Source organism: Colias philodice, chromosome 20 (assembly GCF_061535455.1).
Source record: "Colias philodice isolate Cphi_HAF_F1 chromosome 20, ilColPhil1 Martin Lab GWU primary, whole genome shotgun sequence".
In the NCBI taxonomy this organism is placed as follows: domain Eukaryota; kingdom Metazoa; phylum Arthropoda; class Insecta; order Lepidoptera; family Pieridae; genus Colias; species Colias philodice.
The window spans coordinates 433,478-449,052 of NC_143105.1; the positions used below are offsets into that span (position 1 = coordinate 433,478).

Below are 15,575 nucleotides of genomic sequence, written 5' to 3' on the forward strand. Positions count from 1 at the left end.
AGTGGGTTTATTTTCCTTCTGGATTCCGGATTTCTGAAAAGATTATCTATGCTATAAATGAAAATATCTTACACATTCGTTATGTACTTAAAACAGGGGTACATATCAAACATCGTCTATAATACAATTATCATCAAATTTAAAATAAAACAAACTTACTTCATTAATTTGTTCCAATTGTAAGCATTCTTTTTCCTCCAAGCTTTATGTTTCTTCTTCTTATTTTCTTTATTGTCCCCATTTGTCTCATTTTGTCTTATCGTGTTGTCACCCTTTTTTACGATTGCGCGAGCGACACAAGTTCCCCGTGTGACGGCCGTAGCGGGAATGACTCGTGCAGCGATCGGGGTAGGAAGGTACAGGGCGGCTCTCGCTATATTGGCTGGTCGCGCGCTAATTTCAAGTATTTCTTGTTTATTTCAAAACCATCGCATATTTCAAAATTCTAAATCGATAGACGTATAGGTTGTATATTTTATAGTTAATATCCAAAAAGTCGTAACTTTACGTTTGTTATTTTGAAGATGCCAGAGATTATAAAAAAATAACAATGAGAACTTTGTATTTTTTTTCTATCGAGAAAATATCATGGAATCATGTTTCTAAAACGGTAGACGTATTGTGTTACTATTGAACTTTCTTGTCAAGAATTTTCATCACGACAACTTTAATAATATAAAAATTACGAAGGTTTAAAAAGGGCCGTAAATGTTAGAAAAATTAATTCATCACCTTAAGTGTTTATAGTTGTTAAAAGCAGCTGGTGTATAAAAAATAAAATTAATCAGCTCTATATATATCAATCAATGTAAACTCTAATATTATTAATAACACACTTATTTCATGTTAACAACTGATAACTATTACAAATTTTCAAAATATGTATTTCATACAAAATTAATTAAAACTCTGAGTCACATCCCTAGTTCTTGTAGCCGGGCCTTTGATGGATTCCTGCTACGCGGGGCGAAATAACTTAGGGGCATTTTTTTTGCTAGATCCTTTACACATGCTTGTGTGTTATTGTTTAATATTATGTGCTTGGGACAGCCCTTTATTTATGAGTTATGACGTTATTATTATTGTGTCTACCCTCGGATCATTTAGTTTTTCAAGAGCACTGACATACATAAATATGTTAAATTTTTAAATTGAATCTTTTATTACATCGTCTCAAACTTTTTGGTCTGTGTAGCGCATGTCGCGTGTATCGCGTACACAAAGCAGTGTTCGGAACCGTCAGTTTCACTTTTACCGTGGTTTCATAAAACCACACAACATTTTTTTGTGAATAAAATACAATTTTAAAATTGTATTCTCATAGTCGATCAAGCTTTCTCATAATAATATCATTAAACACTAAGTTACCTACTTTATATTAGGTATACGCCTCTAAAGGAAATATTCCCAAGACACAGCCTAAGCAGTATGTTCGATAGATTAAGTTATAACTTGAACAAAACTTTAGCTGCGCAATTAAGAAGTGTAATCCATTATAATAAGATACATTCCACTTTACTTTCACAAAGTTTAAAGTGTACGAATAAAATTCTTAGCAAATGCTGAGATTTATACGTAGTGATGTGCGGTGCTTGTCGATAGATTTATTTAAATGTTTAATTTAACAATTCTATGAAAGATTTTTCAGTAGGTGTAAGTAAAGCGTTTATGTTTGATTTCAAATTAAGTTTTATTTATTTAAATAAGTTACTTCCGACTTCTATTTAATAAATGATGAAATTCGAAACTTACTAGACAAATTATTGAAGTTGTTATTTCTTCCCATACTCAAATGCGTCTTTCATCTCATCGCATACTTTACACTACACATAGGTATTTAAATAGATATCATATTTTCCCCCGTATGTAGATAAGTTGTTACAATGATCAAACATAATAGTAAACATTTTACATTTCTATGTACCTACTTAACTATAAAGACATTTTGTAAGCACATTATTTGTAGCTAAAATTATTATAATAATTTCAATATTTCTATCGATAAAACCAGCCAGACATCACTAATTTTATCTAAAGTCACCGGCTTACCATACAAAGTAGCTGAGCTCTGGCCAAATTTCAACAATTGTAGTCATCTTGGCTTTACGCAGCCAACTTCGAGAATTATTGTTCCGTAGCTTTATACAGTATTCACTTATTAATTACTTGAATCGTATTTAAGCACTTCTCTAAGTGTAATTACTTAATCTTGGATACGAGGATTGAAAGTCATGTTTTCATTTTAAATGTAGAATAGTATAAAAGATAAGTCAGTAAAAATAATACGATATTTTATTCGAAAATTGTATTACTTGCCAATTATTAAATGAATTATAAAATAAATCCTTTATGTAGTCTAGCTTAATAAATAAACGCTCGATTGAGTTATTAAAAATTAATAGACAGGACATTTATAGACAGGACAAAAAGGTGAAACTGGTTTCCTTATTTTTCCTTCTGAGGTATGGAACCCTAAAAATACTTACACATTTCAAATTTTCGTATTATTAGGTAATCGTAGCCGTAGGACGTTGTTTGATTGATTGGCTTACTCACGTAAATGATCTAACTCACTCACTCATTATTTCCAGAAACCGTCTCGAAAGCAACGCAGAACACTGGTCGGCGTTGCTGCTGTCACTCAGGGAACTCACTGAGTGGGTGATCCGGAAGGAGACCGAGCTGAACGGCCTCGCGCCGCCCAGGGGAGACCTCACTGCGTTGATTAAACAACAGGTATTATAAATTAAGAATGTTTAAAAATAAATCTCGAATGGTTGTAAAGTTTTACATGTATCGTCAACCGAGGCAAGTGTGACAGTGGGGCTAGTGTAACAAATTCAAATTACGCGCCCTAAACACGTTTATTTGTTTTAACGCCATTTAACGTACGTTAGAAGAACTTTTTCATCATTAATTTTTGTATTGACACACAGCAAATACTCAACTGTTTTATCGACATACGCCATTTTGAAAAACAAAGCGAATTATGATTGAAGTCCGTGATATCTGGGACGTCGCGTTTAGTGATTTTTGGTGTTTTGGAGTGTTGTTTTAAGGAGTTAAAGGTAAGCGACAAAGTATTACGATTTGTATTTGAAGTTTTATATGTTTCTGTGCCCAAATTTCTGATATTCTTTGACATATGTGCATTGTCACACTTACCTCACCCGCTAACCTAACATGGGAAAGTGTGACACAGTCACACTTACCCCAGCCCTTTTGTATGAGGATACCATGATAGTGATGGGACAGCATATATTTTATACAACGATTTTTTTAAAAGTAAAATTGAAGCATTTGTTTTGTTTTAGATGGTACGATACTATAAAAGAAAAACTACTGATAAATACTCTCAAGAAACTCTACGCGAAGCAGTCAAAGCAGTACGGGAGCAGCATATGACAGCTTTGAAAGCATCCAGAGTTTACAATGTTCCTAGAGCAACTATAATTTCACACGTAAATGGTGTTCGTGGTATAAAATCGAAATCTCATGGGAGACCAACAGTTTTTTCAGAGGAGTTTGAGAAGAAAATGGCTTCAATTGTAATAGTTACTTTTTTTAATTAAATATAATTTTTAACTAATAAGTACATATTTACGTTTTATTATGCTTAAACCTTCCCGGGGGAAGTGTAACATACTGTCACATCACTAGTCCTCGAAAAATCTGTCACACTTACCCCTTCTAGAATATAAATCTGTTGCAAGCAAGAATAGACTATCGTGTTATTGAATTAGATTATAAATTAAGTTGACATATTTAATATCTCATTATTTCAGTAAGAGACCAGCAACAATAACCAGAGGAACAAATAAAAATGATATCTGTTACACTTGCCCCATTCCTGGGGTAAGTGTGTCAATCTCCAACCTTCCTTTCTTTTTGCTTACGTATGTCACACAAAACTTCTAGGAACATTACAAATCATTTTTAAAACATTGAACAAATGAATAATTTATGTATTAAAATTAAAATATCGGCATAGGACTATTACGGTAACGAAATATTTAAAAAAATAATTTGTACCATTTAAATTTATGTCACACTTGCCTCGGCTGACCTTATCGATTTAGATTTGAGGAAAAGAGCGAGGACATCACTTCTTATTTAAAATGTTTGTTAATATACATATAATATACATAATTTACACAGTAGGTATAAATATACAGAAAAAAACTAAAACAAATGCCTCAGCCCCCGGAATCACAGACACAATAGAAAATCTATTGTGTCGTGGCCCGATCGGGCCGCTCGGTGGCCAAATTTGTGGAAAAGCTAAGTACCTAAGTGTAATTAAACAATATATTATATAAATATTAGTATAATTTGGAAAATCCAAAAGTGCACGCCTCATAATTATTTTTAATAATTATTTATTAATTATTATTTTTGTTTATTTAATAACAATTAAACCACATCGAATCAGGCCCTGAAAAATGAAAGGGTTCTATTCCTGAGCATACTCAAGCGTAAGAGAAAAAAAAAGACTCGATTAGTAAAGTATTTCGGTCGCTATCGTGTTAACAAGAAAATCCTCCGCACATACAGACACACGGACGTCCAAGACAGAACTTATTTAAACTGTTTTTTAACTAGTTTAAATAACAAAAATGACATCAAAAATATCATGAATGTTAAAAATAGTGTTTTTTCTTAATATGTGTGTGTATGTATTATCCATAGAAATCTAAATAACAAGACACTAGAAGTCGTAAGCGTGCGTGACCTTGTCGCCACTCAGGTGATTTGCACAACACCAGTGCATTCGTCACTGTTCAGTTGCTCTGGAGACGTATGAGTGTATACATGGTGTATTTCAGCAATTCCCATTGCGGAAATTCTTCCACAAGTTGTAATTATACTTATAAAGGAATAATATTTCATCGGAAAATATTTTTTTTTAGAAATAATGCCGTTTTTCCTTAAAATTATAGAATATTTACAAGTATTACGAGCGTCACCATAGTAATCGAAATAACAATGAATGACACAGTCGACCATTCTTATTATCACGTTTGTTCGTATTGGAGCAAAAAGTCTCATATACTTAGGGATGTTATTCTAAAATAAACCGTAAATTCGTGCGTTAGGATACATATTCAAAAGCTTAATTTAATAGATAAGTTAGTTTTCACTAAAATCAAGCTGTCCAATAAAAGGCATAGTTTACTTGTGTGTACTGTTTAGCTTTCGGTTTGAATGTGTTGATTTTGGCGACAGCGGTTTTCATACGAATTATGACATTTTAGCACTTCTATGTGTCTTGTTATTTAGATTTCTATGGTATTATCTTACAAGTGCAATGTATGATACATAAAGACATTTTAAGTTTGAAAAATCAGATGTTTTGCGCGAAGTGACAGTAGTACCCACCTCAACGCTTCGCTTATGAGGCGTGCAATAATGAAAAATCGTGTTCTCCTCAAACAATCTCATATGTAACATAAATCTATAGACCTACTTGCTGGTTTTCACAATACGTACCTTGGAAAGACGTCTTACTGATGAGCAATAAACTCTATAACACTTCAATGCACTACAATAACGAGTGTGCTTCTTTTCGCATTGTTAAACGTAAAATAAAAACATTTTTACCTTTATTGAACATGTAATAACAAATTTCTCCCGCATTTTCGTTTAAAATAGGAGATTATGAATTTAGGAATAATTTTTCCCGCTTAATTTATTACTGCGTGATAATTAATCAGGAAAATTTATTGTGGCTTATCCGGTGGTCCCTTTACATTCATAACACAGGAGATTTAACGATTTATCACAACTGCATATCAAAATAATTTGGCATATTTAATTACATAATTCAATTTGAAGTAACGCGTGGAGAGTCATGTTCGCGCGTTAAATCAGCTGGCCACAGGCGGCCATTTTCCTTTTAAACACACCACAAAATGGCGGGCTGGGCTAATTGTCGCACGAATGCATAGATTTATTAAAATTATACATTATTCATGTTCTACGATTCTATGAGCCGCGGATTAAAATTAGCAATTGTTTGTGAATTCATGAGTGTTAAGATTTGTTAAGACTAGAAGTGTTTCAGATTTGTTTTCAGATTAGAATTATTATGCAAATGCAATATTCGTATATTTTAAAGTGCTGAGGATAAAGTAGTAGATACCTTCGTGAAGTTTTTTTTCTTTGGTTAAATCAGATTATATCCTTCTTATTGGTGAAATAATTTTATACGTTAATTTTAACAATTTTGAGCTTCCTCGTCAAAATTTACCTGTAAAACTAATAAACAATCAAATCCATTATTTTAATCCTTCAATTATTTATCAAATAAAACACCCCAATATGTACACCGTATTTGAGTAATATTTTATTCCAAGACGACGATTGTCGATTAAACACATATATTGTGATTACACTTGCAATTAGTGTGCGCATACCTATTTGATGTTCCCCACAATTTACGAGCAAACCATGTAACCTATAATAATTTTATGACTCCATTATTCCTTAATATTATAAAGAGGAAAGGTTTGTAATTAATAATTATGTATGTACTAGCTTTCCGCCCGCGGCTTCGCCCGCATTTTCAAAGATAAACCCGCATAGTTTGGGATTTCCGGGATAAAACCTATCCTATGTGTTAATCCAAGTTACCCTCTATATATTGTATGCTAAAATTCATTGTAATCGGTGGTTTTCACGCATAAACTACTGGACCGATTTTGATGAAATTTGGCACAGATAATCATTAGACCCTAACATAGGCTACCTTTTATTGCGAAATATGTACCACGGGCGAAGCCAGGGCGGACCGCTAGAAGATTATAATATTATGACTCCATGAATGAGATACTTCTTGATTACTTTTATTTGCGGAGTTTGACTTTGGAAATCGCTTTTGTAAGGGATAACGGAGCCCACCTGAGACGACGGTTTTTAATTCCTTTCGCAAATTACTTTTTATTCCAATATTAATGCATTTCGGATTTGATTTTACTTCTCTTAGATATAATATTTTGTTACATATTTTGTATTATAAAAGTTATTAATTCAGAGGTTTAAAATAATTTCATTCATTTCATTTTGTGATTTAGAGTCCAATATTTCGTTATTGATTATCATCAAAAATACTGTTTTACATTTTTACATAATCTATTATAATATACCTACGGTCTATTTAAAAAAGTACGTACCTATACCTACTTCATTTAATTTAATAATCACTTGTCTAATGAAATGCAAATTGATTAGCTATTATCAATTTTATTAGTATGAATAATTGAGTATTTGAATTAAATTTTTTTTTGTGATAAATGGAAAGATTATATATTAGTTTTATAACAAAACTATTTTTATTTTTATTTTTTTTGCAATAATTCAAAAGTTATTTCAAAATAAAAATTAGTCTTTGAATCCAGTACCGAAGACACGCCGACAACTCCCGAAGCGTCACCCGAGCGCGTGTGACGTCATAATGTTAGTTTTCACTCATTGCAGTTGATAGAAAATTAAATATAGTTTGAAAAACTAAACAGGATAAAAAGATAAATTCATGAAATTATTGTATTGTTACCGGGTTTTTATAAGTATACAAAATTTAAATTAAATCCGTCGGTTTATAGTGGGTCTAAATCGAATCGAAAGGAGAATTGGTTACATACAAACATATGTTTTAAGCTGATCCTGGCGATCCTTATCAGGATAAATTTATGATATTATTGTATTGTCATCGGACCTTGATAAGTGTTCAAAATTTGAACAAAATCCGTCGGTTTATAGTGGGTCTAAATCGAATCGAAAGGAGAATTGGTTACATACAAACATATGTTTTAAGCTGATCCTGGCGATCCTTATCAGGATAAATTTATGATATTATTGTATTGTCATCGGACCTTGATAAGTGTTCAAAATTTGAACAAAATCCGTCGGTTTTAAGTGGGTCAAAATCGAGTCGAAACTTCGAAAGGATTCTGTTACATACAAACATACAGGTGAAGCTAATAAAAGCGTGTTAATAATAAATACAGTGTTTTGATCTATTTAATTTTGTTGTCATTATTAAATTACATATTAATTATATTAATTGTTAATTATATTATTTAAATTTATATTAACAATGGCGAACCTCAAAAGTTATCGTTTTGTACCATTATGTACGAATACTACAAAGGCAACTCCTGACAAAAATCGGTGATCATAAATATATCAACATCAAGAATATTATTCGTAACTAACTAATTCGGAACCAACTAACAAATCGTATGTAAACGCTATGTACTGCAGTTAATAATAGCTATAACATTATGACGTCACAACTGTGGTGACCAGTCATGGCGCGTTTTTAGTCACGTGATTCTAACTTAAATTTCATCAATTTTTAATTGCTTATAATTAACGGAAAAAATTTTTTTTGTAAGTTATTTGCATTCAATATCAATATTATTAATAATAAAGTTTCAAAATACATAAAAAAAATCAATAATTTTTTTTTATTCAAATACTCAATTATAATATTTTATCCTTGCGTAATTCGAAATTCAAAATTCGAACGAGGGTCTTCATCCACCATTCATAAAATTATCTATCGCCATTCTTATCATTCCATTAATGTGTGCCATTAGTCTATCTCTTTCTTGCACGGGTCAATGCGCCGATTAATTTCGCGCCATTCTATATAATATTTTTTTTAATATTCTGTGGTTTATGAATATGAAAAAAAGTAAACTAGGTATTTCTTATTTCAAATGTTTTCGTGTGCTGATGGTGATATTTTTATAAGTTTTATAATTTGGCAAAATAAATGATTAATATTTCATATTCAATGTAAGTCTTGATATATTTTTGAATGGAATATTATTCTTCTATATTTTGTAATATTATAGTGATAAGTACGAAAAACGTTGATTTACATTATCCGTGGTTATTCTGTTATATTTCGTAGAGGTAAGATTTTTATGAATGAGCATATTTTTAACAAATATAATATGAAAATACACTTATATGGCGCCTAATAATATTACTGATACATTTTTAATGTTGTATAATTAATTATTATCGCTATAATGTAACATCAAATTAAATAAGTTAATAACCGACTTACCTTTTTTCGATTGTTCTTCTTATTAATCAGCCTTTTTTGTATAATTACCTGCTTTTGTAATTTGTACACACGTATTACATAGTTCCATAATATTATAATCTTTATTGTTTTCTGTCGTCTTATATTTTACTGGCTGTGCTCCGCGGTTTTAACCCGTAGTGCTCCCGTTATCCTTGCGTCATGATATTATATTATAGCCTTCCTTGATAAATGGGCTACCTATCTAACACCGAAATAATTTTTCAATTCGGACCAGTTCCCGAGATTAGCGCGTTCAAACAAACAAAATCTTCAGCTTTATAATATTAAGTATTAAGTATAGATAATAAAATATAACTTTGTTGCAGGATGACCACCGCGCGTTCCGTCGCCAGCTGGAGGACAAGCGGCCGGTGGTGGAGAGCAACCTGCTCAGCGGGCGGCAGTATGTCGCCAACGAGCCGCCGCTCTCCGACACTAGTGATACTGAACGTATGTATAGCTGATATACCTGTAGTAACAACTGATATTATGACATATGACGTAGGTAACTATCTAGCCACAGCCATAGGTACATTTTACACTATGCTTCTTTTTGTTGAGTACCTACCTAAATACTTAATATTTTGTTGGTGCGCAGTGAAAGGACCATTCCTTTCTTACTGCGCACCAACAAAATAATAATTTGGCTGATGCAAATTGAATTTGAAATTCTAATATTCACGTTATCTTCTTTAAAAAAAACAATACCTATAAATATATTATGTTTCAAATAGTAATAATAATAAACTTAATAAATAGCTGTAAAATGATGTTATACTTACTTATCGAGAGTTACTAATCCGTGTATAACCAAACCGAATCCACAAAAACCACTAATTGAAGCTAGTACACTGTACAACCCTAATTTCGAACAAAACTTCATTTTTCAACAATCCAACAACAATCCCATACAATCATACCGACGTATCAATTTGCATCATAAGAGCAACATAGCAACAGACCAATACAAACACAGCAACATAGCGAACATTCTCGAAGGTTCGAAACGATTCAATTACAGCGCGCTGATTGGTCGGCTCCAGTCGGAATTCGCAATTAGTGATACGATTAAATGTAGCTTTTGTTTATCGGATGGCTTGAAAGAGAATCCGGGATGTCAACGCATAGTCTGTTTTAGTGGCCATTTTGTGTTGATGAAGCCTTGTTGTGAAATGAATTTTTGAGGGTATTTGTTTGGAAATTTTGACATCGTTGTTATGTTTGCGTAAATGTATTGTCTGGTATTCTAAATTACCCTGTACCCTGATTTTAACATACCTACCTAAATATAGAAAATATTAGTTTAAAAAAATCTGCGGTTCTATTATATTATACTGCATAGGTTTTGACAAGCATCGAACCGACACTACAAACGCTAGCACCCTGCACAACTAATTAACTATGCGCATACCACTGTTTTCCCTGAATATTGATATGTGTAACGAACTGTATATGGACAGAATACAAACAGATAGACAATAAATATTGATTAAAATTGTACTTATTTATTTTAATGTAAGTACCTAGGTAATATTAAAACTAAATCTACTTTCGCATTTTAACATTTTATTTTGTATCGTCAGTTTCCTGATATTATCTACAGTGTATATAATATTATGTTTATGAGAATAAAGTATCTGAACAAAAAATGTGTCATAAAAATAATAATTTAAAACGGCGTCCTTTTAAAAACAAGCAAAGCAAAGCGTAATGAATTCCTAGGCTGACCTACATTGGGCGCGTTTGAATGAAACCGACTTTGACTAAAGAGGGTTCGCTCTCCCACTGGGTGGTTTTTGTGTTATTCAAAACTTCGGATCCGTTTGTTGAATGAATTCCTGAATAACACGGCCTGAATAGAAAAGTGCGATATAAGATTTTATGAGGCTATTCCATGTTGTAGCGAGGAATCTCGTATTAGGTTTTAGTGTCTCCTAAAGGACAGGTAAATGTATGTGTACAGACACAGGTACAGATATATATTTTTATTTTTATGCTATGCGCATTTTGTGGTATAAAAGTTTTATCGAAAATAGTACATTGACATTGCTTTGAATAATGAACATGAAAGAAAGTTAATTTTTAAAGGCAAAATGAACATCTCCACGTAACGTGTGAAATTTCAAGGAATATTTTCAAGTCTTTAGGAGCATTGAAAGTTTGAAACCTTCGCGTACCGTCACGTCAGGGAGTAAGGCGACGATTTTGGTATCATTGAATTTTGCCAAAGAAGTTTCACTTAGCTGACACTTTTTTTATCCTGCTTAAAGTACGACTTGTTACGATTATTTTTATTATTTTCCTTCATAGCGAGTCGGGAAAGCGAAGGCGACTCCCGAGGGTACCGCTCCGCAGAGGAGCAGGCCCGCGAGCTGGCCCGCTCGATCCGCCGCGAGGTGGCCAAGCTGGCTGACAAGTGGAACACGTTGGTGGACCGCAGCGACGCCTGGGGACGCTGCTTGGACGACGCTGTACAGGTATGTGTGACTCACTACATAGTATAAAACAAAGTCGCTTTCCATGTCCCTATATGTCCCTTTGTATGCTTAAATCTTTAAAACTACGCAACGGATTTTGATGCGGTTTTTTTAATAGATAGAGTGATTCAAGAGGAAGGTTTTAGTATGTAATTTATTAGGTTTTACGGGCTGGCCACGGACACCGGCGGCGCGACCGACGGCGCGACGGGCGGCGCGGCAAGTCGCGCGGCGCGGTAAGCATGCCACGGGCAGTTGCGTTCGCCGCCGCGACCAGTGTAGACGAGGAGACGAGATAGCTTTATCAAAGTTAGCTCGACGTTGTTTGGAGAGTAGCAGCTTTTTTGCTCAAGATTTAATGTTTGGAAGATATAGTGGAGTACACGAATTAAATAGAAATCGTGTTACAGACGGAGAATTCCACCAAAAATATGAAAAATATAGGCATGATGAAAAATTATGTTGCGGGTGGCTAGACTTCCAAATAGCTGGTCTAGCTAGAATTTCTACAATAAAAGCTTCCGTCTCCATTTTCGCGAAAAAAAAACAAACTATTTTAAATTAAGTTCGCTCCGGGAGTAGTCGCCGCGTCTGCCGCTCGACTCCGTGGCCTGCGCCGTAATAACTCATACATTTGTTTCGATCGCTAGTCGTGCCGCGCGATTCGCTCGGGGAAATTCGCCGGTCGTCTCGCTGGTCGCCGCTGCGCGTGGCATGCCCAGTACATTTCCATACATTTGATTCATTCGCAAGACGCGCCGCCAGTCGCGCCGCGCGAATTTTCGCTATAGCGAATTGTCCGTGGCCAGCACGTTAGACAAAGCGGGCGAAGCCGCGGGCGGTAAGTTAGTATACACTATATTAATACCTATACTATACTCAACTATATATTTATTACTGATTCCTTATAGCTAATTTTATAATAATTACATTTAATAATAAATGTAACATAAAAGTAAGGTTACAATGTATATAACTAAAATTCAATTACGTTTTTAAGTAAATAGGAACATTTTTATTACAACGCCATCTATGGTCACTACATGTAACATCGAGAAGCGATCGATTTAAATCTTGCAGTTACGCTTTAAGACAACAGATGGCGACTTAGTTCAGTTAACGTATTTTTCATATCAGTCGAAATTATTAAAAAATGTATCCATAAAACAATATGAATTTAGGTACTTGACACATATTAAACTAATTTGAGAAAAAAAAGCAAACGAAGAAGAAAATTCGTACCATGAAATATTAATTTTTTAAAATTGAATACCAATACCATTATTTCAGCATTCGATCAAATTAAAAAACTATCTGAAAATATTTCAACATATTGATACTCTCGATTCAACAAAGCGATTTCTTAATAGGTCACGATCGTCACGATATTATACTCGCATAAGATATTATGTCGTCACGACCCTTTGTAGATCGACTAAATACCGGATATCCGTCTAAAGTCCCAACAAAAGGTTATTCTTCTTGGATGTGCGCACCCATGCGCCTGCGAGGGTCAAAGATTATGTTATCAGACACTAAACTAAATTAATATTGCGATTATAACGGTTAATTGATTTGTGTTGAACAAATGTTAAAATCACTTGTCACTATTTGCATAACAAGTGTGAGATTAAAATTATTACCTATTTGTGTAGTTAAATAACGGAGACAGAGTGAATATTGACATTGATTGATTATAATTAAAGAGGTATTTATGCTCATAAATTAACAGAAAGAAATGTGTAGGTACCTACTTAATTGTGCCTTAAAAAAACGTAGTATTTTCAACAAAGAATAAGGTTTATGTCCCGTTAGAAACATTTTGTCCGTGTTATTTACTACTTTGTTTCGTTTTCCTTACGCAAAATTACAATGCATTTCGTTTATTCGTTATATTCGTGTGGATACAATAAACTCCACGAAATAAGTTGTGAATTTTAAGAATTTCTCGCTGCTTCTCTTTTTATAAAGAAAAATACCTACTTCCAAGCTTTACTTAAATCCAAAGCTCTGATCCATTAAATTCAAATTACATTTATTTGCAAGAATGTAGTTACAAATATATAATAGGTGTTGTTATTACAATATTACCTATAGAGCTAAATACATTCTACCCACTTTCTGGGTGTGCAGATATTTAAATGGAAATAAGTTAAATTATACTTATTCTTATTGTCACTGCAAGCAAGAATATCCAATGAAATGAAGACCACTATGACTCCACTATTCTATGACCGTAAGGCTTGTCGATTAATATTGATCTTAGATTCGGGATCACGCGCGTCGCTCTGAATACCACGTGTTCAATGGAGCTAGTTCAATGGTTCAGTCATAGATGTAATTATCTGTCACGTTTGAACCTTATCGTAGTTGGCTAATGAATAGTGAAGTCAATATTATGTATGTGGTCTTTAAATAGTTTGGAAGTAATGAAAATGTTGGACGTCTGTTTAAAGTATTCCCTTCGTGAAGGTACAGTGATATGATTCGTATTGCGATGTTAGAATAAAAAGCTCTATTGTCTTCAGGAATTTTGTTTGTTATATAAAATAGGTAACAATTATAGAGAACTAGAGATCCGCCCCGGCTTCGCCCGTGGTACATATTTCGCCACAATTTGGAAGAAATAACCCGGAAATTCATAGTAGCAGAAGAAACCATTAAAAATGATAAAAGGGCATTCAAACATTTAAAAGACAACTTTTTACGGTGATGTCGCACTTGCACTGAGCAACAGCGGGGTCATTTTAAAAATTTCTGGTAATTAAACACCTATGTATTGGTTTTAATGATCATCATGTTAATTCAATTTTTGCACTTACCACATTTAGATTTAAATTTTTCGATTGAAGCCTTCTGAATAATAAAATGAAATTTTCAGGGTAGCTATCTGATAGATAGAGCAAGTTTTTAAAAGTCAAACGGAAAACTTTTTTTATGTGATTTTATTTTTTTACGGGCCCTTGAAGTATAGTAAATGTTACCATACTGAATTGGCCTATCTTTCAGCTTAGCACACAAAAAAAATCAAGCATCTTCCGCAATCATTGACGTCAGCATGAGTGAAAATATCATCGTACTCGGCGATAGGTGAAAAATTGAAAAAAAACGTCATAACTCCGAAAATACGAAAAGTCGCATAACATACATGGGGGTTATTCGGATAGCCCTCTAGGTCCTCTACCTCTCAGCTTCCGTTCATCACTACTTTTTGGTACACCCTGTATAGTATGGATGGTAGCAGTCGTCATTTAAAACATTCAAAATCAGTAACTAGATATTCCAATCCCATATATTAGTTGCATTTCCAATAAAATATAGCACATCAGTATTCAGTATGTCAGAGAGTACTCATATGGACCCATAGACATTGTTCAAAATGCAGGCGAAAATCATAAGAATACACGTATAACCTTTTTATATAATGTAGTACATAAACACACTACTATTTATGTATTTCCTATACCTACATATAAGACTTCCCTCTAATGAATCAAACATAAACTACGTCCCATTTAGCTTTTCGTATTCATGACCTTTTAGGGTTTAGACCCAGATCAATAAATGGGTCCGAATCTAGATTAAGACGATACACAAAAAAAAATCTACTGCTTGGCGGGCGGAGTCTAATAGCTCGCTATCGCGAACGCGGGTGTGCGCGAAGTCATTCTTGCAAACTCGCCGCGCTGCCGCTGGCCGACTCGGGACAAACATGTATGGAGTCGTCATACAGTTATAATATTCTTATACATATATTTAATTGTTGATTTATTGGTTTTATTTTCTTGCTTATAAACAAATAATCTTCTTTTTAACAACTACTTAGACATTATTAATAATTATTATTATTTCGTAATGTTTACTTTATTACAAAATAATACAGGTTATAAATAATCTTTAAAATAACAAAAAATATTGTTACTCTGAAAAAATGAAATGGTACTCAATAACGCGGACTACTGAATGGATTTAGATAGAATTTGATGCTGACGTAGATA

At 33.3% G+C, this 15,575-nt stretch overlaps 1 protein-coding gene across 4 annotated transcripts in view; it reads left to right on the forward strand.

The window, feature by feature from the left end:
* The window catches only part of Dys (Dystrophin), a 433,719-nt gene that overhangs the window by 360,251 nt on the left and 57,893 nt on the right, over window positions 1-15,575 (forward strand). For all 4 annotated transcript variants that reach the window (XM_089707820.1, XM_089707817.1, XM_089707818.1 and 1 more), the window contains 3 exons: window positions 2,592-2,736; window positions 9,427-9,550; window positions 11,411-11,577. In XM_089707820.1, the coding sequence (XP_089563946.1) occupies window positions 2,592-2,736; window positions 9,427-9,550; window positions 11,411-11,577 (436 nt within the window). The remainder of the gene's footprint in view (window positions 1-2,591; window positions 2,737-9,426; window positions 9,551-11,410; window positions 11,578-15,575) is intronic.